Consider the following 27516-nt stretch of genomic DNA (forward strand, 5'->3'; position numbering starts at 1 on the left):
TCAGGAACTCAGCCCGAGTCAGTATCGACGTCTGTGGAGTTGTATTCATCAGCAGACTCAGTGAGTGCTGGGTAGGGTCTGGGCTGGTCCAGGTTTACATATGTGACATTCAGACTGATGTAGTGTTCTCCCTCAAGACTTGAAATGATCGTGGTGACAGTTGACACCAGTGTAGCAAAGTTAGGCCTCAATTCTGGATCAGGGTCCCAGCACTCAAGCATAATACTATACCTGTAATAACAACAACAACAAAAACTTTCTTGAGTGAGAATAGAATGGCAGTACCGGCACTCTTGCATCCATTCCCTCATCCATAACCTTTATTTAATACACTGGTGGAGCCGGAATCAGTTGATGAGTAAATTAAGAAAAGATCATCATAATTTCAGCATTCGTATATTTTCGTGACATTTTTGTTTGGTGGTGTGTTGTGAGATTTTTGTGTGTCTTGGCTCAATCAAGTTGGGGAAATATTGCCATAATATTGCCCTTAACTGAACCCGCATGTGAAACAAGATGAAGTATGAATGGCTTATCTATTGTAATCCATCATGTGCAAGGAGACTTGTCATTATAATATTTTCTAAAGAAAATGTGTTTCATGATAACTTTTCTCCAGTGTCTCTTTACACATGCATGCTTGTGTGTGTTGTTTCTGATGTACATATTAACTACAAAACACATTATTGCTTAACATGTTGGAATACTAAATTGTAAACAATTTACAGATTTCACACCACTGCGTCACTGTATGCACATCTTGCCATGCATGCACATTTTCTCCTCAAACTTGTCGGTACAAATGAAAAGTATTATTACTTGATGAAATTAGCATGACGACTGCAAATCTCAAGTTAAAGGAATAAAATGTTTTTAGCGTTTGGAATACTTACAAAGGGTCAGGGCAGAATTGAGGCTGAGGAAGTCGCCTGCCCTTCAATAAGTAGTGTGTTATGTCATAAGGGTCCACTTCTGGGTAAGGGCTCGCTCCTCTGGTGAGCATCTCCCACATCAGAACACCAAAGGACCACTGCTCCAAAGACAGCAAGTGTGACAAAAAAGCTGTACAATGATGTATATAGAGCTCGTGCACATGACGTCACCATTTTCACGGCGCCATATTGGCGGTCAAACAGAGCTGCTCGACATTGTGGGGGACATTGAACCGGAGGAGAGTATTTAGTAGATAATTCTCAGCTCTTTTTTCTGTTTTTTGTCTTCTTCTTTTCCTTTCAGCTTGTCACGTGAGGAATCCCCACAGCATGTCATCTTCCTCATGTCCTCCCTCACAACATCCATCAACTTTTTCTTTGGTCTTCCTCTCGCTCATTTGCCTGGCAGCTCCATCCTCAGCACCCTTCTACCAATATACTCAGTCTCTCGTCTCTGAACATGTCCAAACCATTTAAGTCTGCTCTCTCTAACTTTGCCTCCAAAAAATACAACTTTAGCTACCCCTCTAATGAGCTCGTTTCTAATCCGATCCAACCTGTTCACTCCAAGCGAGAACCTCAGCATCTTCATTTCTGCTACCTCAAGTTCTGCTTCCTGTTGTTTCTTCAGTGCCACCGTCTCTAATCCGTACATCATGACTGGCCTCACCACTGTTTTATAAATTTTGCCCTTCATCCTAGCGGAGACTCTTCTGTTGCATAGAACACCAGACACCTTCCGCCAACTGTTCTACCCCACTTGGACCCGTTTCACTTTCCATTGCTCTGTATTGTTGACCCCAAGTATTTGAAGTCATCCACCCTTGCTTTCTCTTCTCCCTGGAGCTTCATTCCTCCTCCTCCGCCCCTCACATTTATGCACATATATTCTGTTTTACTCCGGCTAATATTCATTCCTCTCCTTTACAGTGCATCCCTCCATCTTTCTAACTGTTCTTCCGCCTGCTCCCTGCTTTCACTGCAGATCCCAATATCATCTGTGAACATCATAGTCCAAGGAGATTCCAGTCTAACCTCATCTGTCAGCCTATCCATTACTACCACAAACAGGAAAGGGCTCATCGCGGATCCCTGATGCAGTCCCACCTTCACCTTAAATTCTTCTGACTATTCTTCCGCTGTTCCGCTGCCCTCGTACATGTCCTGTACTACTCTAACATAGTTCTCCGCCACACCAGACTTGCGCATGCACTTCCTGATGATTCACACTTGCCTCTTCAACTCTACCTTCTCTCCCATTCTCTTCATTCATTAACTTCTCAAAAGTACTCTTTCTATCTACTTAGCACACTACTGGCACCAGTCAACATATTTCCATCACTATCCTTAATCACCTTTATGTGCTGCACATCCTTCCCATCTCTATCCCTCTGTCTGGCCAACCTGTAGAGATCCTTTTCACCCTCTTTCGTATCCAACCTAGTGTACATGTCGTCATATGCCTCTTGTTGAGCCTTCGCCACCTCTACCTTTGTCTTTGAGTCCCACTCTTTAATGTAGCTTCAGAATTAATTTAAAATAATTATCGAAATTTCTCATGTATAATTCTCATCCCCCACCCCACAAAAACTGTCAAAAGGCAATGGTGCGCATTATACATAGGTATAGGGGGAAATGGTTAAAAACCTTCAGATTTTACAAATGTATGCCTCAGTCTAGTGGTTGTGAAAAAGCTGTACACATTCACTCCAAAATGCTACCACCACTTCCAATATCACAAGGGTACATGTAACTGCATAAACGTTTAATTGCGCTCATAACTTTACATACCCTGGCAGAATTGATCAAATATTATTATTTATTTTTAATTAAATCCCGATGAGTTGTGAGATTTCTTTGCTTTTAGCTTGGTTTAACACATCATTTAGTAAATAAACCTCAAAATAAAGATCTAAGACTGTGTGCAATTTGGGGACGTGACAAATGGGAAGAAAAAAAAAGAGTTAAAGAAAATGGGTAATTCATGGAGACGATATAAAAGCAGTTTGTGTTTTCTGTTTCTAGATTACAGTATGTTCACAAAAAGCACTGGTGTAAATCGCTTAAAAATTATGTTGCAGTGCACAAAAATCAACTGTACAGCTAAATAGTAATGCTAACTTTCATTTTTTCTGTGAAAAATGAGCCATGTAATTGAGGTGAAGACTTGTTTTGTATTGAGGGATGATGCAGTAATTCATTGAGGTATTGCAAACGATAATGTACTTTGTTTAAATAACAAACCCTGCGGGGTTTTTCTTTTTTCTTTTCACAAATGTAGCCCATCATATTGTTTCATGACTTTAAAAACAATGCAAACGTTTTTTTCATCATGTCATGACCTAACCCTGATTGTTTTATTTTCTTATGCTTACCACATCAGACTTGGAAGTGAATTTCTGTGTCCGTAGACTCTCAATAGCCATCCATTTGACAGGCAGTTTAGCTTTTCTGTGGTCTTGAATACTGTAGTATTCTTTGTCAAAAACATCTCTGGCCATGCCAAAGTCTGCCACCTTGACTACATAAGACTCATCCAGCCTATGACAGAAAGACAAAATACAGTGTAGTACCGGAGATCTGTGGATGAACCGCTGATTTGACTTCACATCTCTTTGACTCACATGCAGTTGCGAGCTGCGAGATCTCTGTGAACAAACTTCTTCTGAGCTAAATACTCCATCCCCTTGGCAACCTGCAGTCCAAAGCCAATAAGGTCCTTCACGGTTGGGTTCTAAATAAAAAGACAAGACAGAATGTATGAAAACCGATGGAAGTATTAAGTGGATTTGATTTTGTACATTAATTAGATAAAGTTGCAAGTCACACCCTCTTCTCGCAGCGAATGAAATGGCGCAGATCGCCATGTTTCATATATGGCAGAACCACCAAGGGAAGACCTTCTTGTGGCAGGAGGATGCCCAGCAGAGACAGAACATTGGTATGATGGAAACCCTTCATTATGATACCTTCCTTCAGAAACTGCTCCACCTCCTCAACATCTGTTATTCCTAATGACAAGGTATGTTTTTAAAAGTTCCACAAGGACTCAGTAAGAATCTTGAAATCAGACTTTGTACGGATCACAAAAGTAACACAAAAATGACCCACTGTTCAAAGACTTGACAGCACAGTGTATTTCTCTGTTGCTGTGGTCTGTGAAGTAGCCATGATAGACTGTTCCAAAATGTCCTGCAGAAGAAACAGAAATAGGTGCATTGATTTCCTCCAAATATACAAATATTGTTTTTTCTTACCCTTCCCAATGATCCGATGGTGTTGCACGAGGAGCATTTCAGCAGGAATAAGAACATCCTTAACCTCCTCCAATAACTCTGGCCTAAAACTGGAAATGGAAATTTTCTCTGCAGCCATTAGAGGAGTGAGAGTAACGTCTATACTGCCAGCAGCATAGGCCAGGCTGGGGAAGGCCAGGGGCCGAACAATTGGAGTTGGAGGATTCAGGGATACTACTAAGAAAAGCATGGAAAAGAGATTAGTAGGAAAAGTCATCTGTCACACAGCTAGATTGGCAGCACACTGTTAGAGTACAGTAGAGGGAGTTCTTAGTCAGAATGTCACCTCTCCTGTAGTCCCCAACCGGTGACAACTCGACATTATTTGCCCCTGAATGGCTAGCACCGTGGGCCAAACGGCTCTCCACCATGGAAGCTGAAAAACAAATCACATTGTTTTAATTATCAACTACTCAAGAGCTGCGGAGACGAACATAGACAATGAAACACCAAGGATGTTCTGGTTGAGAGCCTTGCGTAAGTCAACAACACTGTTAGCCGGTAGCTGTTGTACAAACGGGCCGGATCAAGGTCCGCACAGCCTACCTTTCTTTTTCTTCCTCAAGTGCTTCATGACAGCAAAGGCCAGCACTGCACCAGCCACCAAAGCTCCTAGGATCCCCAGCACTATCCCCACCATGGTGTGGTTGCTCACCCTTATTACTGTGCCCACATTATGGACCTGTCCATTAATGGAGATCTGTAAAGCCATTATATATTCCGTCAAACATTTTGAAGAAAGGATGTTTTCATTACAACAGTTTAATGAAGTAGAGATGTTTTTAAATATTCCTGACTAGAGAGAGATGGACGCTCTTCCTTAAATGTACTGCATATGTGTGTGTATGTACAGTACATGTACTGTATGTATGTACGCAATGGAGCCCTATGGGGGGCTCAAGCCAGTGCAAATTGTAGGCTGGTCCCAAGGATGGAAAAATGCAGAGGGTTGGCAGGGTCAGGAAGGGGATCTGGCTTAAAACTTTGCCAAATAAATACCAGCGTTTTCTAAGAGAGGTGGCTATGGAATTTTGATCGGGTTGTTCAACAGAATTCTTGCACGTGAGAAATTACCAGAGGAATGGAACCAAAGTGTTCTGGTACTCATTTTTAAAAACAAAGATGATGTGCAGAGCAGTGGGATGGTGTGACGGAAGAATTTAAGATGGAGGTGGGACTGCATCAGGGATCAACTCCTGAACCCCTTCCGTTTGCAGTTTTCATGGGCACGGCTTGGCCACTGCCATGGGTGGCGCTTCCTGTGAAGGGTGTGGCCAGGCCACTGCCCTGGGCGGTGCCACCTCTGACAGCTGTCACAGCTGTGTTGCATTTTGGACACTAATGGACCAAGTGCTTAAGTGGTAAACGTGTCATCGGCATTTGCCAGTTCGTTGCATATGCTTTACTGCATCCTGGGATACTCTGCTACTGTGTGTAAGTTGAAGGTTTAGTGTAGAGCAATCCGTTGTCACAGCGACCCTGTGTCTTTTTGGTTTGAGCATGTCTTGTCAATGTATCTAAGTTTGCCTTGTAGTCATCGGACCTTGTGTACGTTTTTGGATCTCGTCTGTTGTCTAGCGTTTATGTACTTAAGATCATGCCCTTGCATTGGAGTCCTGCATTTGGGTCCGCCCCACTGCCATTGGTCTATGACAGACGTGGTAATTGATAGGGTGACGGATGAAGTTAGACAGGAATCCCCTTGGACCATGATGTAAGCAATGACATTGTGATCTGCAGTGAAAGGAGTGAGCAGGTGGAGGAACAATTAGAAAGATGGAGGCATGCACTGGAAAGGAGCGGAATGAAGATTACCCAGAGTAAGATGGAATATGTGTGTGAATGAGGAGGGTGGAGGGGGAAGAGTGAGCCTACAGGAGCTGAGATAGCAATGGTGGAGGTCTTTAAATACGTGGGGTCAGCAGTCCAGAGTAACAGTGAGTGTGGTAAGAAAGTGAGGAAATGTGTCCAAGCAGGTCGGAACAGCTGGCGGAAGGTGTCAGATGCATTATGTGACAGAAGAGTCTCCGCTAGGATGAAGACCAAAGTTTATAAGACAGTGGGGAGTCCAGTCAGGATGTACGGGTTAGAGACGGTAGCACTGAAGAGACAACAGGAAGCAGAACTGGAGGTGGCAGAAATGAAGATGTTGAGGTCAAGGTTAAATGTTTTGAAGACATGGGAGTGCTGGAGCATATCTCAGCTATTATCGGTCAGGAGGCAGGGTAGACCCTGAACTAGTTGCCAGCCAATCGCAGGACACATGGAGACAGACAGACAGTCGCACTCACAATCGATGTGGGCAGGCACAGAAGTGTCAAAGTCAGATCGGATAGAGATTAATTGCGGAAACGCTTTTCTCAAAGATGGCTAAAAGAAAAAAAAGATGAGGAGTACCTCAGTTCTCAGCAAGAATGGACACAGGAATTCACCTTTGTGGAGAAAGAAAGTTCCTTTGTGTCAAATGTGTAATAACAAAATTGATGAAATGCTCAAATATAAAGTGCCACTTCAACATGCGCCATACTGCGTTTGCATCAAAATATCCTGTGGGGGACAGCAGGAAGGAAGCATGTCATGAGCTACAGTCCAGAGTCCAAGCTACAGTACATGCCTCGGTCGAGTCAACATAAGTAGGAAGAAATGAAAAAAAAAAAATCTGGAGAACAGTTGATTGTGAAAACTTTGAATGCACTTCCCATCACATACCACACACTGCAGCGTGTGTGTATTGCTGTACTGACAATGTTTGATTCTACTGCATGTGAGATGTCTTTCTCACATTTAAAAAAAAAACATTAAGACTGACCCACGTTCACGAATAACAGATGAAAGTCTGAACGGTTGCATGAAGTTTAAGCTATTGACGTATGAAACGGACTACAAAGCCATCAGTGAATCCATGCAGCACCGGAAGTCGCATTTATGGTAAGAAGTACTTTTGTCATCGATGGTTAGCCACACACAGCTTAGTTATTTAAAAGAATTCAGCAGTTTCTTGGCACTAAGGTACTACTAGATGACACCAAGCAATAATGTCATTGCACTTGGTTGTGGGCACATGCACAAGAAAGAAGGGTTTTTTCTGTGAAAAATGAATAAGTTTCCCAAAAATAATTTGCAAATATCCAAATTCGCAAACACTGAAGAGTGAGCATACAGGGGCTCACTCAGTATGTGGACAAATAAAGATTTTATACAGTGAAACTCTAGCCTGTATGGGCCTGCTCAGAAACGCAAACAAATTACTGCATTAGGAGTCTTGCCAAATCGCTGTCCTGACCAGCATTTGCAAAAGTCATCCATTATTGGAAAATACTAATGGAAGTGATCTGCACCCTGTTGACAGTTGGGTTTCATGAACCAATATCCTTGTTTTTGTAGTAAATCTGACGTTAGTTTGACCATCCAAAGTAAATGAAAGCTCTGTGAATGACAAACAGTGGTGCAGCTGCTGTGGTTCTCTCCAGCTCACTAATTTACACGTTTTGTTATTGTTCATTCCACAAAAAGGATAATCATGTTATTGCAGCTGGAGGCTGTTTTTTGTAATTGTTCAGTGACTTCCTTAAGATTTAAATATGTGTGCTGAATAATCCAATGTTGTTTTTATTCTCTCTGATAATATTGCCAACTGCTTTATGTTTTGGAATCACTGCCTTAATTATGTTTAGTAAAGTTCAGTCTTTTACACTGGAATTATAATTGAATGATCGTGTTTAATTCATAACAAGGGTCCTTGTGGTGTACCAGTATTCTGTACGCAGTAAAGAGTACGGCATTAAAGAAGGCTCCCGCCAGACTAACCTTCACAGGCAGTCCCTCACTGGGGATGGTTATGTTTTTGGGTATCCTACAGGTGATCTCATTATCCAGGACTTTAGCATCACAATCAACACCTGCCACTGTCATAATGATGGTCATACAGGAGCTAACCAGGTTTAATTTCTGATGCTATGAACAGTGAAAAAAAATCAAAACATATTTGAATGAAAAACCAGACTTTTGACTTTATCTATTAACTAATAGCATTCATCCTTACGTGTAGTGACACTTCATCAAATCCAGGGTACAAATGCAGCTCATGTCCCTCCGTTTCAAAGGGTATTGGCTCCCCATAAGGGTGGTAGGAAAACTCTTTTTTCCAAAGTCCAACTGCTCCATCCATGTCAAAGGAGAGCTCTCCTTCCTCTGTCTCATCCCTTGGAAATACAGGCGTGACACATTCCATTCTTGAGGATAAGGCCTTGCCGATGCATTCCTGGAAACAAATAATTCATCAATCCTATTTGGAAAAGGTACACCTATGCAGAAAAACACTAGATGTTGAAGCCACTGCGCAACATGATCCAAAATAAAATTTGATGTGGAAAATAAAAACATCAGTGCAGAAAATGTATTAAAGTTTGAATATTTAAAAATTGCTAGATCTATTCACTTCATGTTGTATTTGAATACTGTAACATAGAGTCTTAGTGCATAAATATCGAATGACAACAAAGGTATAATTCTCAGTATTTTAATTCATGAATACGATACCCTTGTCACAGTCTTCAGGTGGCTCTCATTGGGTTTAAAGTGGATGATGGTACGATAAACAGAATCCAGGTTCTCTCCTTCGATCAAAATATTTGACCCTCTAGATATCAGACAGACATAATTTTTTAATAACATTGAAGAAATGTTCTATTGAACTGTACACAAGCTTCCACTTAAGTTTTGACAAAGGCTTTTGCTGTTTTGCAGGACTACCTGTCAAAACTACAGTCGGGGAGGACAGCTGTAATCTTGGGGTTTTCTTTGTAGTAAAAAACCTTTGTTGTGACCACAGGAGACTTGTCGATGAAAACACTGAGAGGTACATCCCTCACCTCTGAGATAGGCTGGGACAGACAGATGATGGAGGACATATTGCCTTTAGGCTTTGTGACTCTGCAAAGATGTACATATATAAAATCACATTCAATAATGAAAAAAGGATTGCATTTTGTTGAAATAGTCTCCATACAAATGCATCTTGGCTCAGAAGGTCAAAAAAGTAAAAATGTTCTGTTACATTTATAAGGCTCTGGATGTGATAAACTGGAATGTTAAAAACTTTTTTAGACCTTTTTATAGGACAGGGCACATCATTGAGTGTGACTCTCCTGGTCCTTCCAGCATCCAAGTGTGCTCCTGTCACTGTGATCAATGTGCCCCCGATGCGAGGCCCATAGTTTGGCTGGATTTCTGTGATGTTGGGTATCTGAAGACAGGTTTTAGTCATTCAGAAGTGAAATATTAAAACATGTTTTGATGGTTCAACTGTAATAGCCCAAGTTACCAGAAATCTAAAGCCAGGCATTTCTGCCTTCCCGTCAATAGCGTAGCGTCCCTCCACCTTCATGCCTCCCTCATTCTCATGCACTTCTACTGTAATGTCGACTGGTTTTGACAGGTCAGTGGCCCCAGAGCGGATCTTACACACCAGACTAAAAAAAAAAAAAAGGTACAGAAAAATATTTGGGTCAGCATGTCCCGGAGGTCTGTAAGAGGATTAAAATCTTTCAAGGGGTACACATTATCTTCTATTATAAAGAAGGAAAAAATATGAATTTGTAGTCTCCAATGTAGTTTTGCTATTGAAATAAAATCCCCTTCGTTTATTTTCTCCATTATCAAATTACATCAACAAATAGTATTCAAATGTAAATGTCGTAGCGAACACTGCACTTTGAAATTAATGAGGAAGGCCTCTCTTGAAAAAAATTGTAAATGAATTTTGTAAATCGGTTTATAAAGGTTAATGTTCCTACAGTGATGACAAAAATCGCATTTATGTGAAAGTAAGAAGGCCATGTAGTAGTATATTACACTGAACAACACAAGTCTAAAAGAATAATAACGTCGTAATTAACGTAAATATTTGGCTGAATAACAATTGTAGTCCACAAAATAGTCAACAAACTAATCAGAAACAAAGTTTGTATTAATGGCTTTGTGTCTTACAGTTTACTCTTTTTCTACATCAGAATGACTTTAACACAGTACTGTAGACTATAATGAAAGTCGACACTGCTATGTTAATTCTGAGGAACTAAGTGGTAATGAAGTACTTCCTATAAAACAGATGTACAGGTCAGCAAATTGAATCTCACATAGTTCACTCACTGTGTGTTGTTACTCTTGACAGGAAGCACAGTGCATGGTGTCTGTCCCAGTCTAACCTGGTGGGTTCTGGAGCTAATAGCAGGTCTCAGGGGTGACTGGAACTCCCATCCACACACTGTTAACTCTGTTTGACCATCATGGGGAGCAGTCCGTGGAAAGAACTGGATCAATAAAGCAGAATTTATAGCACTACTTTGATATGTAGCTTCTATTGGTCTTGAATTGACTAATATTTTGTCCAGGAGTTTCAAACAAGGCTAACCCCGGTGATGCGTGGTGGACAGGACTCATTCCTCCAGTGACTTGAGCACTCGCTTTCCCATGAACACACCCCTGAGCACCATCCACAGCCCATGAACTTTGGGGCTGTCAGGCACATTGCACAAGTCAGGAAGTGTTGGCATCCCGGTCCTCTCTGGGGGACCTGAATCATCTGGAAGAGATTTAATGCAAGTAAATATTTTAATCATTAATTCAGAGAAGAAAGAAAAATTGTTTAGTGAGACAAAATTTTTACTCAACACTTGTTCGCCAGACTGGTCTTATCGTCAGCATTTTCCCCGTCTCCAATTCCTATTCTTTTTTGTAGTTTCGCAACGTCACTGTTTAAGATTATAGTAACTAGCTCTAGATTATAATAACAAAATGCCACAATCCAAATAAATTCAAGAACAGTTGAGAACTAAAGTATATGAACTAAAAGTCTGGAAAGGGTTACAAAGGCATTTCTAAAGCTGCTGTATACCAGCAAAGCACAGTAAAAGTCATTACCCTCAAATGGAGAAAACACGGAACAGTGGTGAACTTTCCCAGGGTTGGCCTACTTGCAAAGAGGGACAAAGGAAGGAACCCAGGAACACAATCCAAAGAACTGTAGGCATCCCTTTCCTCAGTTAAGGTCAGTGTTCGTGACTCAACAATAAGGAAGAAACTGGGCAAAATGGTATTCATTCCAAGGCGACAATCACTATTATCCAAAAACAACCTAAAGGCTTGTCTTAAGTTTGCAAAATATATGTATCCATCCATCCATTTTCTTAGACGCTTATCCTCACAAGGTTCGCAGGGGTGCTGTAGCCTATCCCAGCTGTCAACAAGCAAGAAACGGGGTACACCCTGAACTGATGGCCAGCCAATCACAGGGCACAAAGAGACATACAACAGTCACACTCACAATCACACCTAGGGGAAATTTAGTGTCCAATTAATCTTGCATGTTTTAGGGATGTGGGAGTAAACCGGATTTAATAGAATGACAAAACGAAAGTGCATATCTTGTATATTGTACCTCCATCCATCCATCCATTTTATTTTGCCACTTATCCTCACAAGGGTCACGGGGAGTACTGGAGCCTATCCCGGCTGTCAACAGACAGGAGGCAGGGAACACCCTGAACTGGTTGCCAGCCAATCACCGGGGACTTAGGGACAGACAACAGTCGCACTCACGATCAAACTTAAGGGTAATTTAGAGTGTCCAATTAATGATGCGTGTTTTTGGGATATGGGAGGAAACCGACATGCTCAGAGAAAACCCACACAGGCATGGGGAGAACATGCAAACGCCACACAGTTAGGGTTAGGATTTGATCCCCGGTCCTCAGTTCTATGAGGCTGATGCTCTAACCAGTAGGTTACTGTCCCGCCTCAAAAACATCACATTGTTATTGAAACACATTCAGTCACGGACTCCACATGCTTATTTGTATTGAGTAATGTCCACTGAATCATCATGAGTATGATAAGAAGAGGGAAATATTGTTATTCCCTCTTCCACAAGCTTGTGATTTTTATTTTTTACCTTGTCTCCAACCACAAAGAGGAGATACTCTGAGGAGTAGACTGCAGCAATAGGTGAGATCCTTTGGTTGTCTACCAAAGAATAATTCGCAAAAATAATCGGTCTCAATCTTGTCAGCACAAGCTATGAACACAAACACAAAAGATGGGATCAAAAAGCTGAGCACAGCATATATGAATGCAAATACAATCAACCACAGTGGGATATTAAAAAAAAAAAAAAAAGAGGGGTCTCATACCTGCAGCAGTCGACCCGTGGAAGTACCAATATGTGCAACGGTCTTGTTGTCAATTGTGGTCACCAACAGAGAGGTGAGAAGGACGTTTGTCATTTGTCGGTTGAACAGGTCCACTCTGTAGTAGGGCTGGGAAACCATGGTTGGATGGTCTCTGCATGTGGCGTTGTTCTCCATGCTCTAGTCAAAAGGCCATGAGCAGCAGACGATGCAGAAGAGACATGATATGATATGATCATGGAGTAGAAGAACCAAGCCCTGCTAAAAAATAGCTAAAAACAATGTAACTAGCTGACGCCCCCCTAAATTCTACATTAACCACAAACCATGATCCCAAAATCAGAATCAGAATCAGCTTTAAGTGTTTTGAAATTTTTCTCCGGCAGTTGGTGCTGCCCTGGTACGACATACCGAACAAAGGACAAGGCATAGCAACAAGAACAAAAAACAAGACACATTTCTGTTCATAGGAACTATTCCTTATAAGACGTGCAAGATGTAAAATCAATATAGATAAGTGTGTGAACAATGTCAAGAGGGAGCAGTTGAAAGTGACGAATCATGCATTCTACAAAATATTAAGAAATAAATATAAATATATATATATATATATATATATATATATATATATATATATATATATATTACTGACACTGATTGGACCAGCCGGATGTGAGTGCATGTCTTAACATGGCACAAGGCAGAATGATACTAGGTTCGCTGATCAAGAATTTATTGACTTCATTGCCAGAGGGAAAAAACTGTTCCCATTACCAACTGCTTTTGACTTTCATTGATTTGTAGCATTTTCCCGATGGAAGGTGCTGGAAGAGCTGGTGGCCTCGATGTGGAGGATCCAAAAGGATCCTGCCTGCTCTGGATCTAGTTCCCGTTGCGTGCAAGTCCTCAATAGTGGGTAGAGTGGTGCCGATAATCCATTCAGCTGTTTTGATTGTCTGTCGTCAGTCGGAGTTTGTCCTTTTTTGTGGCGGCACCAAACAAGACTGTGATGGAGATACACAGTGTTGATTTGATGACCACTGTGTAGAACCGATTGATCAGCTCGCGTGACAGACTGTGCTTCCTCATTAGCCGCAAGAAGTACATCCTTTGCTGGACTTTTTGAGGATGGAGTTGATGTTTGTCTCCCACCTCAGGTCCTTTGAGACTGTAATTCCCAAGAACTTGAAGGTCTTGACAGTTGCCACAAGACAGTTGGACAGTGTCAGGGGCAACTGTGGTGAAGGTTTCTTCCTGAAGTCCACAATCAACTCCATAGTCTTTAAAGTGTTCAACGCCAGGTTGTGTTTACCACACCAAAGCTCCAGTCTCGCCACCTCTGGTCAATACGCAGACGCGTCACCGTCTTTGATGAGGCCAATGATCGTGGTGTCACCTGATAACTTCAGGAGTTTGACAGACGGATGCCACGAGGTGCAGTCGTTAGTGTAGAGCGAGAAGAGCGGAGGTGACAGGACACGACCTTGGGCTGCTCCGGTGCTGATGGTGCATGTGGATGAGGTGGTGTCCCCCAGCCTCACCTGTTTTGTCCTGCCTGTTAGGAAGTTGTAGATCCACCTGGAGATGGTAGGCGAGACGCCCAGCTGGAGAAGTTTGGAGGAGAGGAGTTCATGGATGATGGTGTTGAACGCAGAGCTGAAGCCCACAAACAGAATCCTCGCATACAGTGAAGGTAATAATAATAGAAAATAGGTATTTGAACACACTGCTATATTGCAAGTTCTCCCACTTAGAAATCATAGAGGGGTCTGAAATTTTCATCCTACATGCATGTCCACTGCAAGAGAGATAATCTAAAAAGAAAAATCCAGAAATCACAATGTATGATTTTTGAACAATTTATTTGGGTGATACAGCAGCAGATAAGTATAAGTAACAATGCTAATATTTGGTACAGTAGCCTTTGTTTACAATTACAGAGGTCAAACGTTTCCTGTAGTTGTTCAGCAGGTTTGCACATACTGCAGGAGGGATTTTGGCCCACTCCTCCACACAGATCTTCTCTAGATCAGACAGGTTTCTGGGCTGTCGTTGAGAAACACAGAGTTTCGACTCCCTCCAAAGATATTCTACTGGGTTGAGGTCTGGAGACTGGCTAGGCCACGCCATAACTTTGATATGCTTCTTACGTAGCCACTCCTTGGTTTTCCTGGCTGTGTGCTTCGGGTCATTGTCATGTTGAAAGACCCAGCCACGACCCATCTTCAATGCTGTGACTGAGGGAAAGAGGTTGTTCCCCAAAATCTCACAATGCATGGCCACGGTCATCCTCTCCTTAATACAGTGCAGTCGTCCTGCGACCACCCCCATGCTTCACTTCACAGTCGGGATGGTGTTCTTGGGATGGAACTCATCATTCATCTTCCTCCAAACGCGGTTAGTGGAATTTTGACCAAATAGTTCAATTTTGGTCTCATCTGACCACAAAACATTCTCCCATGACTCCTCTGTATCATCCAAATGGTCATTGGAAAGCTTAAGAGGGGCCTTGACATGTACTGGTTTAAGCAGGGGAACCTTCCGTGCCATGCATGACTTCAAACTATGACGTTTTAGTGTATTACCAACCTTGGAAACGGTGGTCCCAGCCCTTTTCAGATCATTGACCAAGTCCTGTTGTGTAGCTAAGGATCACTGAGACCCCACGAGGTGATATCTTGGATGGGGCTCCACTCTGATTGAGATTGACCGTCATGTTTAGCTTCTTCCATGATTGCTCCAACAGTGGACCTTTTTTCACCAAGTTGCTTGGCAATTTCTCCGTAGCCCTTTCCAGCCGTGTGGAGTTCTACAATTTTGTCTCTGGTGTCTTAGGACAGCTCTTTGGTCTTGGCCATGTTACAAGTTTGAGTCTTACTTATTGTATTGGGTGGACAGGTGTTTTTATGCAGCTCACGACTTCACACAGGTGCATCTGATTCAGGATAATACATGAAGTAGAGGTGGACTTTTAACCCATTCATGGATAGGGTGGCAAATCTATGCCTTATTGACATGAAATTCTCCCAACAGGCCACGATCAAGGAAACAACACTTCTTTTTCATGTAACTCATAAAACAAAGGGCAAAAAAGATGTGCCCTCTCCCAGGCAACGTCCCATAACTGGGACGGGTATGTTATCAGTTCTGTGAAGTGGTACATACTAGAGATGTGTTTATTAATTAATTCTTATTCTAGAATGACACTTATACATTAATAATACTGATAGATTAGCATTTTGAAGACAAACTTGGTTGCATACTGACCTTTCTCCCTTTCTTCTCTTGGAAAACGCTCCATGTGTACTTGAAGCAGCCATGTTGGGTCAGGAAGAAAAAGGAAATAACTCCATGGTAACTTTGACCGATGAGTTATCCTCTCCTGATACCAAATTATGGGTTGAGATTAAAATACTTAAATATTTTGATATACTGAAGGAAATAATGCGTGAAAATCGTGATGTCCCAAAAATGGGACGCTGCCCACGAATGGGTTATTAAAGTCGGGCTAAGAGGTCTTTGAGGGTCAGAATTCTAGCTGATAGACAGGTGTTCAAATATTTATTTGCAGCTGTACCACACAAATAAATCATTAAAAAATCATACATTGTAATTTCTGAATTCTTCTTTTTAGATTATCTCTCTCACAGTGGACAAGCACCTACAATGAAATTTCAGACCCCTGCATGATTTCTAAGTTGGAGAACTTGCAATTTAGCAGGGTGTTCAAATACTTATTTCTTCACTGTAGGTACACTCGCTGTCAAGATGTTCAAGGATGAACTGCAGACCCATGGTGACTGCATCATCCGCAGACTTGTTAGCTCGATACGTAAACTGCAGTGGGTCCAGCTGCGGACCTGTGACGTTCTTGAGGTGGTGCAGCACAAGGTGTTCAAAGGACTTCATGACCACAGATGTCAAGGCAACAGGCCTGAAGTCATTAAGACCTGAGACTGCTGCTTTTTTGGGGACCAGCATAATGCTGGAGCCTTTGAAGCATGCTGGTACTTCACACAGTCCTAGAGAACTGTTGAAGATCTTTGCAAAGTCAGGAGCAACTTGATCTTCGCAGACTTTGAGGTAGGATGGGGACGCAAGGTCTGGGCCCGGTGCTTTGTTGAGCTTTTGCTGTTTAAAGATCTGTCTAACGTCCCCTTCATGGATGCTAAACAGTGGAGAGGAAGGTTAGAGTGGAAGTGCGGCTCAGTGGGTGCGTAGTGTGGAGGTGTTTATTTCGAATCTGCAGTAAAAGCTATTTAGATCCAGCCCGCTCTTGTTTTCTAAATGGAATGAACGTCGCTTGAAGTTAGTGAGAGACTGTAGACCGTGCCAAACTGATTTGGAGTCATTAGCACCAAGATGTTTTTCCAGTTTAACTGCATAGTCTCTCTTTGCGATGTTAATTTCTTTAGTCATCTGATTTCTAGTGCGATTGTAGAGGGCCCTGTTCCCACTGTGATATACATTCTCTTGAGCTTGGCAAAGTTGCCTAAGTCTGGCTGAAAACCACGGCTTGTGGTTATTGAATGCGCAAAAGGATTTTGTTGGAATACAATGTATGTGTATTCATCTAGGCTGCATGCTGACTTTTCAAAGACACTCCAGTCTGTACAGTCAAAGCAGCTTTGACGTTTTAATCTGGCCTCGTTTGTCCACTTTTTAACTGATTTAAGTAAAGGCTTCACACATTTTAGTGCTTGCCTGTATGTCGGTATTAAGTACAACAAGCAGTGATCAGAGTAGTCAATGGGTGCTGAGGAATTGCACGATATGCGTTGTTTCTATGGAAGTGTAACAATGGTCTCAGGCAGACTTTTCTTACCCCAAGTGCTACTTTTCAAGCACCCAGCCTCTCACGAGGTACCAACAACGTGAGGGGGATGATGCTCCCAAACCATTTTAAGGTTAATGTTATGTTGCCTCCTGTATTTATAATACAGAATTAGCTTTTTGTGCACTTTATTGTCTGTGCTTTCATCCTGGATCAGGCTGTGCCAAGGTGGATTTTTAAATTTACACACCATCTCATCATGCACTTTCAACTTTGGCTTCAGACCAGACCTTTCCCACTCAGAAAAGAGAAAATCTCATCCAGTTTAACCACCTTTTCTTCAATTATTCACATACTTCGACAGTCATTGCATCTTAAGACAACACCCTTTCTTATTTAATTTTGTCCATTCATATCGAAAGTAAATATAAGCAGCATGTCTAGCTCGTCTTTGCTCTATATTGCCCAGACTGTATTGCTAACTAAAGCAGCAGTGGTGGACGCTGTCATTATAAAACACATTGATGGTCTGTATAAGGACTGTAACATTTGTAATTATGAGTGTATATCTTTAAGAGTGGGGGGGATGTAAGGTAAACTAGGAAAAAGAAAGTGTGGCGGAGCAGCGGTCGTTGTTAGAGAAAGTTCTGTGTGCTGCCTAAAAGAAACCAGTGGCTTCTTCTTTTCATTTTTTACAGTACATATGTGAATTGTGCCATTGGATGTAACAACCAGTCATCCCTCACTCATTGAATCACATTGCAAAATGCCAGAAAATGAATAGCTGTATGTTATACTTTGAATTTGCATTGGATTATTTTTTTTATTTTGCGTGCAACACAGAATATCTGCGAAGAGACTGCATCAGCGGTGCACAGTTGCGCACACACAATTTAGAGGGAACATTGGCTGACGTCTTTTTTTTTTTGGCACCCTGGTCTAGGGTGTTATTTCCCCTTGTCGGACATGTGAGGTGCTGCTTAAATTTAGGGAGTTCGTGATTAAGTTTAGCTGTGTTGAAATATCCTACAATAATGAGCGGTGAATCTGGGTGTTTACCTGCATGGCGAGCGTTAGCAGTGCTGCGATCACACTAGCTTGAGGCAGAATGTAGAAGGACAAGAATAAAAGATGCGAAAACATGTGGTGAATAAAACGCCTTACTGTTCAAAAGCAACAACTCTAAAACCGGGCTGCAGCGTGTGCTAAGCTGTGTAACGTCCGTGCACCAGTTCTCACTGATGAAAAATTTCTGTGTTAGCTCCTGGACGCGGTCCGTATGGTGAAGTTGGAAGACCGGTAGTGTAATGGCGGCGTCTGTGGTCCGTCCACAAAGCCAAGTCTCTGTAAAACAAAGGGCTGCAGAACCTCCAAAGTCTTTGCAAGTCCTGATCAGAAGCAGAAGTCAGTCAATTTTGTTGGCTAGGGAGCGTAGGTTTGCAAGATGAATCGACGGGAGCGCTAGTCGATGTGCTCTTTTCCGCAGCTTAACTTGTGAACCGGCTCGTGCCCCCCTTTGTCGCCAGCGCGTTGCCTTGAAGAGTACACCGACGAGTAACTCCAGAAAAATATTCAGCAAATTGGCAAGAGTTGTTGAAAAAAAACGTCCAGAGAAGACTTTCTGATGGTTAGGTAGTCCTCTTTGTGTACTTGAGTCCCGAGACGCTCGAAAAACACACAAACACAAATATTACCAGGCTGTATGTGTCAACGGCAGCCACACTGGTAGGCACCATCTTGGATGACACTTTAATATCATTTAAACTCATCTTATATATGTGTGTGTGAGCATAATTGTTGATATTTATAATAATGATGTTTGTAAATATCATTCATGTATTAGGAATTGTTGGTAAACGTCTCTTTATGACAAGCTAGCACATCCGTGTGCAGTCAGACTATCAGTGATTTCAAACTTTTATGGCGCCAAACCACATATTTTGCAATTGAGAAATCTTACAGGACACCAATAAACAAAAACTTTACAAAAAGTACATTGATTATTGTATGCATTGCTTGACATCTACTAGAACACAGTTTATTTGTTCTGTCTGTCAATGGTTCACTTCCATAAATAGAGGAACAAAGATGCATTATTTCTTGTAAATAAATATTTTTTTGAACATCCATCCATTTTCTAAGGTTCTTATCCTCACAAGGGTCCAATTAAGTAAAATCTGATAATTATCATGGAACACCTGGAGAGTGCTTATGGCACATGAATGTGCCCCAGTACACTAGTTGGGAATCACTGGTAGGGTGACAAATTCATATCAAACTGATTTCACTACAGTATACTGCATTTTATGAATGCTTGGAAATAATTACAAGTCTAAGAGAGCTAATTCACATTCAGTTGCTATACAGCTAATATGGCGTGGCGAGTAATGTCACTTCTAGACTGTACACTGTATTTCCATACATTGGTCTAGTGATGACAAAGGGGCCAATGTTTAAGACAGATTCATAGATGGGGTGGGTGCCCTTAAGATCTTAAAGGAAGAACCAAACGGCCCAGGAAATTGCAAATCACGTCATTGTCTCGAATGGTGAATGCAAATAAAATATTTTTTAAAAATCATGACAAAAAGGGTTCTGAAAGGTTTATTTTCTTTTAGATAATGAGCATAGGATGAGGCAACTACAGCAGCATGTTTATGAGAATGTACAAAGTATGACTCATAACAAAATGGGATACAAAAAATATGTTGTTATAATAGGATAATTATATGACTTATTAGGGAAAGATTAACGATCATGTGCCGTAACTGAGACAGAAAGATTACACTGTAGCTATAGAGACAGAGCAGGGTGGTTTATAACTGTTTGGATGGTTCATGTGTAGTATGATAGGTAGAAAAAGGGTCTGTTTTCTGACCAGCGGCATGGTGGCTCAGCTGGTAAAGCGTTGACCTCACATCTCGCCCGTGTGGAGTTTGCATGTTCTCCCCGTGACTGTGTGGGTTTTCTCCAGACACTCCGGTTTCCTCCCATATCCCAAAAACATGCAATATTAATTGGACACTCTAAATTGCCCGTAGGTGTGATTGTGAGTGTGGCTGTTTGTCTCGATGTGCCCTGCGATTGGCTGGCAACCAGTTCAGGGTGTACCCTGCCTCCTGCCCATTGACAGCTGGGATAGGCTCCAGCACTTGTGAGGATTATCATTTCACATGAAATGTCTTTGCCCCTCCTGGAAGCCATCACCTTATCGTGGTAGAGGGGTCCCAAGCATCCTAAAAGCTAGGTTGTCTGGGGCTTCACATCCCTGGTAGTGTCACCCATGGCAAAAAGGTCCTATGTGAGGGACAAGATAAAGAAAGGCAAAAAAGACCCCTATGTTGACAAGTACAAATGAATTTAAAGGGGAAATCCACTGGTTTGCATGAACAATGTATCCAATAGGTCATGTAATATGTACTCTATTTTGACAATGTGATGTTAAATCCTCTCTCATTAAATAGTGTTTTGAGAAGATTTTTATTGACAATTACGAATTTTAATGGGCTCTGCCATTTTCCCGAGTCACATGACCAATGTGCGCAGATCTGACATGTTACATGCTGCACCAAAGGCTCGTTTACATTTTTGCCCAGCGTTGATTTCTCGGATTTATCCTCATCTGATGAAGAAATAGCAGTATCGGTTGATCGGGAAGACGAAGGAATACTTCCATACACAGCTATGAGCGGAACAGCCGTGAGGAGCTCGCTCCTCGAGCCCTGGAGCTCGCTTGCCGGGGAGCGAGCTCACAGCTCCCCTGAGCCCCCGGGGCTCGCTCGTAGAGCTTGGGGAGCAAGCTCACGGCTCCCCCGAGCCCCAGACCTGTGCCGCTCACGTCTGTGTATGGAAGTATTCCTCCGTCTTCCCGATCAGCCAAGCGGCCGGGCCGCTCACGGCTGTGTATGGAAGTATTCCTCCGTCTTCCCGATCAATCGAGCATCGGAAAGCCGCTCACGACTGTGCCACTCACAGATGTGTATGGAAGTATTCCTCCGCCTTCCAGATCAACCTAGCGGCCGAGCCGCTCACAGCTGTGCTGTTCACGGCTTAAAAGGGGTCTGAAATTTTCATGGTAGGTGCATGTCCACTGTGAGAGAGAGCATCTAAAAAGAAAAATCCAGAAATCACAATGTATAATTTTTTTAACAATTTATTTGTGATACAGTTGCAAATAAGTATTTGAACACTTGTCTATCAGCTACAATTCTGACCCACAAAGACCTGTTACTCCGCCTTTAAAAGTCCACCTCCACTCCATGTATTATCCTGAATCTGTGTGAGGTCGTTAGCTGCATAAAGACACCTGTCCACCCCATACAATCAGTAATACTCAAACTTGTAACATGGCCAAGACTAAAGAGCTCTCTAACGACACCAGAGACAAAATTGTACAACCCCACACAACAGGAAAGGGCTATGGAGAAATTGCCAAGCAGCTTGGTGAAAAAAAGGTCCATTGTTGGAGCAATCATTATAAAATGAAAGAAGCTAAACATGACGGTCAATCTCAATCGGAGTGGAGCCCCATCCATGATATCACCTTGTGGGGTCTCAATGGTCCTTAGAAAGGTGAGTACTGAGCCCAGGACGTCACAACAGGTCTTGATCAATGACCGGAAAAGCCGTTTCCAAGGTGACTGTTGGTAATACACTAAGACGTAATGGTTTGAAATCATGCATGGCACGGAAGGTTCCCCTGTTTTAATCAGCACATGTCAAGGCCGGTCTTAAGTTTGCCAATGACCATTTGGATGATACAGAGGAATCATGGGAGAAAGTTTTGTGATCAGCTGAAAATGGAACTTTACTTTTTGGTCATAATTCCACCAACCGTGTTTGGAGGAAGGCGAATGATGAGTTCCATCTCAAGAACACCATCCCTAAGGTGTAACATCGGGGTGGTAGGATCAGGCTTTGGGGGTCTTTTTCTGCCCAAGGGACAAGAGGACTGAACTGTATTAAGGAGAGGATGACCGTGGCCATGTATTGTGAGATTTTGGAGAACAACCTTTCCCTCAGTCAGAGCATTGAAGATGGGTCGTGGCTGGGTCTTTCAAAATGAAAATGACCCGAAGCACACAGCCAGGAAAACCAAGGAGTGGCTCCGGAAGAAGCATATCAAGGTTCTGGCGTGGCCTAGCCAGTCTCCAGACCTAAACCCAATAGAAAATCTGTGGAGGGAGCTGAAACTCCATGTTTCTAAGCAACAGCTCAGAAAACTGTCTGATCTAGAGAAGATCTGTTTGGAGGAGTGGGCCAAAGTCCTTCCTGTGGTGTATGCTAACCTGATGAACAACTACAGGAAACGTTTGACCTCTGTAATTGCAAACAAAGGCTACTGTACCAAATATTAACATTCGTTTTGTCAGGCGTTCAAATACTTATTTGCAGCTGTATCACACAAATAAATCATTCAAAAATCTTACATGTTGATTTCTGGATTTTTCTTTTTGGATTATCTCTCTCACAATGGAAATGCACAATGATGAAAATTTCAGAACCCCTACACGATTTCTAAATGGGAGAACTTGCAATATAGGAGGGTATTCATTTCCTCGATTGTCCATCCTCTTTTACATTAAGTGCCCGAAAAATTCCTTGTAATTTGTGTGCTTTTCAGTTTAACCTTCATAATTAATTATTATAATTATGAATGTGGAAAATATATTATTACAATATTATGAATGTCTGTACCTCCTATTACATTTGTCAATGTATCTTCTAAACCTTCCTGGGTTTGCTGCAAATGTTTATATTATATTCACGTCTCTTGGGATCCAAAATATCCCAAGTATTTAGATTAATCACATCATTTTCCATGTGTTTTGCCCTGACCGGAAGTCAGAACCTGTTGACCATGGGGGCGTTCATAATGGTTGCAGAGTGCGCTGTCTAGTTTTAACCAACGTCATTGGTTCTTTTCCAAAACTGTATATATTATCCAGGCATTGAACTCTGTGCCTTAGGCTTTACTGCTATCTCGGGGTAGAAACAGCACACAGCACATCTCAATACAGTCCGGACTGTTTCAAGTGAATTGAGGGGTTTACATGAATTAATTGGAGTCGATTAGGTTAATACAAATTCAAATTATGGTCACTGATGGTGTAGTGGTACACACACCTGACTTTGGTGCAGGCAGTATGGAATCAATTCCCACTTAGTGATAGTGTCAATATGTGCCCTGTGATTGACTGGTTCAGTGTATAGTCTCCCTTTTGTCCAATGCAAGCTGGGATAGGCTCCAAACCCTTTTGTGGATAAGCAGTTTGGACATATTCATGAATTCAATTCCTGGTGCCACATATTTCAACCTATCACCCTGAACTGGTCAAGATTTTGCACATCATTGGGGAATCTGAGGCATGTTGTGTGTGGTTCTGATGTTTTTGGTATGACTTTTTTTTTTCAGACTGTACCAAAATTACCATCCCACTCAGCACAATTCTCTGCTTTTCTGCAGATTTCTATCAACAACCCCTAAATAAAACATCTGCCTCTTCATGAAATGAAAGAAAAAATAAAACTCATCCGCATTACATGCAGCACAAAATGCAAGGTATTTAAATAGTAATTGACTCACCTCATGAGGGCAGCTTTCACATGGTTGGAAGTGGCAAAGTCCCCTGGAGAGTTGTTCCGGTCCAGATTCACAGCAGTCATCCACCCCGTCAGCGATTGCTTCATTCACATTGTCCATGGGGAAGGCACACAGGGCTGAATCATGCTCCGTAACTCCATTATCATCCGTGACAGCAAAGACCCCATAGAGGATGTCATCCTCCTCCTCCGCCCCCAACTCTTCGGCCAGCTCCCTGCCTGCTTTGCCAAAATGTGCTGCCTGAACTACATTGTACACCACATCCTTGTAGGGTTCACCGACCACGTTCCTCCTCCGTCGTTTCGGTTCAAAACGACATTCTAGGATCACCTCACGATATCGTTTCATCTCCCATTCATTCCGCGGAAGACGACCAAGGCGAGTTTGAAAGGAAGATGATTCATGCTCCGGGCTTTCTCTTTGAACTGAGAGGAAGTACACAAACTCGTGAGTGAAAAAACTGTACACGTATTCAATGTGGTAAGTCCTTCTCAGCCCAGGAAGGACTGTCAGACCACGAACATCACTGTAGAAGCCATCTTCTGTTCCCAGTGGCCGACGTACAGATATAGACTTCCGGCCATATTGCTGAGTCACACTTTCATTAACAGTTGCGGCAACAAAGAAATAGACTGTCTGACCTTCCTCCACCATGGTGACTTTGGTTCCAAGAGGACTGGCGACGCAGTCAGGACAATAAGCAGCAGAGTTTGAATCAGCTCGAAACAAACACTTAGAGTTAGACGGTGGATCCCCGTTGCTGTTGAGTTGGTGGAAATAGCACACGCCGTGTTGGGAACTTCCACATGAATACAAATACATAAATAAGGTGTCCAACAACAACACCTGGTTGTTTGTGGTCTCGAGAAAGTTGGGATCTTTGTCAATCTGACACAGATTGCAAACCTGACATTCCGGACTTCCTACAGGCCCAGTGCGAAGCCCCCATGTCTTTTCCAAGCTTCTGTTGACAGCTTCAATCACATTTTGAGAGGCTACGTACACCTCCTGGTACACTGAGTTGTTGACAATGTTCTGAATAGGGCCATGGGCTTGGAAAAACGGCATGGCGTAAACCACAGAGAAGTTTACTGGGTTTGGGGCTAATGAAGGACATTTGGCCAAGGCAAAGGCCAGCAGAGTCTGAAGCCAGACACATGTCCCCGACTGGGGTGTCAAGCTAGCCATCCCCACCTGGTATGCACAGGGGCCACCGGTACTCGGGGTTACCTCCCCGTACGTTGTCCAGACAAAAACATCTTCAAGACCAGCCCAGTGTATCTGGATAAAAGGAAAAGTCCAGATTGATTAAATGAAAAATCACAACGAGATCAATTTAAATCAGAACATGTTTTCAGTGGACATTCAACACATTGTATTTGATCATATTCATTGAATATGTGTTTATTTATTTGTTTTGGGTTTTTTTCACTGGAGTTGACTGGCAACCAGTTCAGGGTGTACCCCGCCTCCTGCCCGGTGACAGCTGGGATAGGCTCCAGCACTCCCGCGACCCTTGTGAGGATAAGCGGCTCAGAAAAGGGATGGATGGATGGATGGATGGATGGATGGATGGATGGATGGATGGATGGATGGATGGATGGATGGATGGATGGATGTTTTTTTTTACATTGAGATGGAAGAAACTACATCTGAATGTTGTGAACCCAAGTTTCAATGAAATCATAACATGACTGAAATTTGCTTTACTCATGGAGATTTTGAGTTGTTTCAGCCCTGAGTGTGAGTGCTAAATACACTTTATTTTTTAATTGGTCCACCTGCATGAAATATGTACATGCACTAATGTAACATATTTTCCCATAATCCTCTACAGTATTTAGCTATTTTCTGTATCATTTATCCTGTACAGGGTTGAGGAGCATAAACAAGACAATTTTACATGCCATTTGCAGGACGTCACACTAAAATAGTCTTATTGAAAGATTACTGTACTTACCTCAGCAAACCATTCTAGGTTGGTTCTCAGTTTTTATTGTGTAACTATTACCGCACACCGTTCAGTGAATCCGACATTTATTGTACTTTTGTTGTCAGCAGTCATTTGTCTCCCACCCAGCTGTGGTGTCTTTTGTACAAGAGAAATAAGAGTGACAGTAACCCAATGCTAATAAAGTGATGCTATCAATAGTGCATATTTCTGGTTTCACGTGAAATATTTCAGTTATTTCTCAAGCGAAGGCAGCATTTGAAACCTCTCCATCCTGAGCAGACATTACTGAGTCAATCATTAACTTAGTGCATCACAGTAAGGCTGGACTCAGAAACACTGGCCTCTCAATTTCACATTCATGTCACAACCGTTACGTGCCTCGCGAGGGAAACAATGTCCACGGACTGATGGCCTGAGGAAAGTCACGATCGAATCGCCTGTCTGTTCATGTCTGAGCATTTCATCTACTTTCAGCAACATGGCAAAGTGAATCCAAAATAAAATTTTGTGACGCTGTATTTCCCATTCACCTTTGAAAAGGTACAGAGTTAGTCTTCAGTCTCTTGATTAGAGTTTCACATTAATAATTTATGGAATGGCACTATGTTTCATTATATTTTAACAGGTCGAAGTGAAGCGAAAGTTAACTGTCTGTCATTGATGAAACAAATGACTAAAACTGAATTTCCATGTACAGGTGTTGTTTTTTAAATAATAATAATTATTCATTACTATTACTGTATACAATGCTTGTCATGACGATTTGCAATTGTGAGCACGATTCATTCACACCACAGTCACACACTTTTTTTTTTAGAGCACAGCTTGAATGTTTGATGGGTGCACAGTATTCCGTTAGAGAAGGTCTAGAATATGAAATCATCATTATTGGTGTCAACATTGCATTGGTGTTCAGATATGGTTTGGAAATTGGCACCTGGACAGTGGAACACTTCCTTACATCTATGCATAAATTGACTGCTGATTGGGAAGAAAAAAAAAGAGGATCATATTCTCCATCAATCAATGACAAGGTATCCTCTGGGATTTGAAGAGGAGAGCTGATAGTCATTATGGTAAACGTGTTGTTGTGTGTGACCCAGGTTGTGTATTGATTAGGCGGAAGGACAGGCAAACCAGAGGATGCAGTGTGGGATGCACACTTGGGGACTGCAACTGAATTATTTATCTTCTTTGTATTCAAAGTAAACCCAAAATGAGTGATTGGCCATTTCACTTTTCGGCATTGATATGCTGCGGCTCAAAGTGACAGTTTTTTTTTTTTTTTTTTTTTACCGCGGGGCCCTAAATCCCAATCCCATCATCTTGGTTCAAAGGGACGCGTCAACGTTCATTATTGCACAGAAATTGCATCGTTTTCACCTATGCGGTTTTGTTTTATTGGTATTTTCACATACCTATCAGTAACGATTTTTTTTTATTCCAAGTGACGCGAAGGGACAAAACCTTCACATTACAATAGCTAATTTGTATTATATGAGTGTAAAAACGTGGTTTGAAAATGACATACCGTATATGTCCACAAGTATTATTCGTAGTACTGAGAGTACATTGTGACTTACACGGATATATCATATTTATGTTTAAAACGACGTCTTACCTGTGAGGATTGTCACCACCCCAACCTGGTTTTCGTTGGTTCTTCTCCAACCGTTTTTCTGTCGCACTTAACAGCTATCTACTCTCTGGCTTCATCTAATGTGTTGGGAGGTTAGTCGTCCTGGAAGCGGATCATAGTTTTGATATCTC

At 42.1% G+C, this 27516-nt stretch overlaps 1 protein-coding gene across 1 annotated transcript; it reads right to left on the bottom strand.

Moving 5' to 3' along the window:
• Positions 1-27516, bottom strand: mst1rb (macrophage stimulating 1 receptor b). The gene is made up of 21 exons (XM_061833763.1): positions 27368-27516; positions 23775-25073; positions 12418-12594; positions 12180-12302; positions 10641-10811; positions 10379-10539; positions 9552-9699; positions 9337-9473; positions 8981-9160; positions 8768-8867; positions 8271-8489; positions 8036-8182; positions 4775-4928; positions 4515-4604; positions 4190-4405; positions 4044-4124; positions 3762-3943; positions 3557-3666; positions 3308-3473; positions 894-1030; positions 1-231 (listed from the first exon to the last, which is right to left on the bottom strand). Exons 2-21 carry the CDS (start codon positions 24978-24980, stop codon positions 9-11), a joined length of 4128 nt encoding a protein of 1375 aa, XP_061689747.1. The 5' UTR covers positions 24981-25073; positions 27368-27516; the 3' UTR covers positions 1-8.

Source organism: Syngnathoides biaculeatus, chromosome 10, assembly GCF_019802595.1.
Source record: "Syngnathoides biaculeatus isolate LvHL_M chromosome 10, ASM1980259v1, whole genome shotgun sequence".
In the NCBI taxonomy this organism is placed as follows: domain Eukaryota; kingdom Metazoa; phylum Chordata; class Actinopteri; order Syngnathiformes; family Syngnathidae; genus Syngnathoides; species Syngnathoides biaculeatus.

Coding starts and splice junctions, on each gene's coding strand:
- mst1rb (XM_061833763.1), bottom strand. CDS start 24,980: ATGGCTAGCTTGACACCCCAGTCGGGGACATGTGTCTGGCTTCAGACT. Junction 4,605..4,774: donor CTTGAGGAAGAAAAAGAAAG/GTAGGCTGTGCG, acceptor TTTGTTTTTCAG/CTTCCATGGTGGAGAGCCGT. Junction 3,944..4,043: donor TGCTGTCAAGTCTTTGAACA/GTGGGTCATTTT, acceptor CCTTGTCATTAG/GAATAACAGATGTTGAGGAG.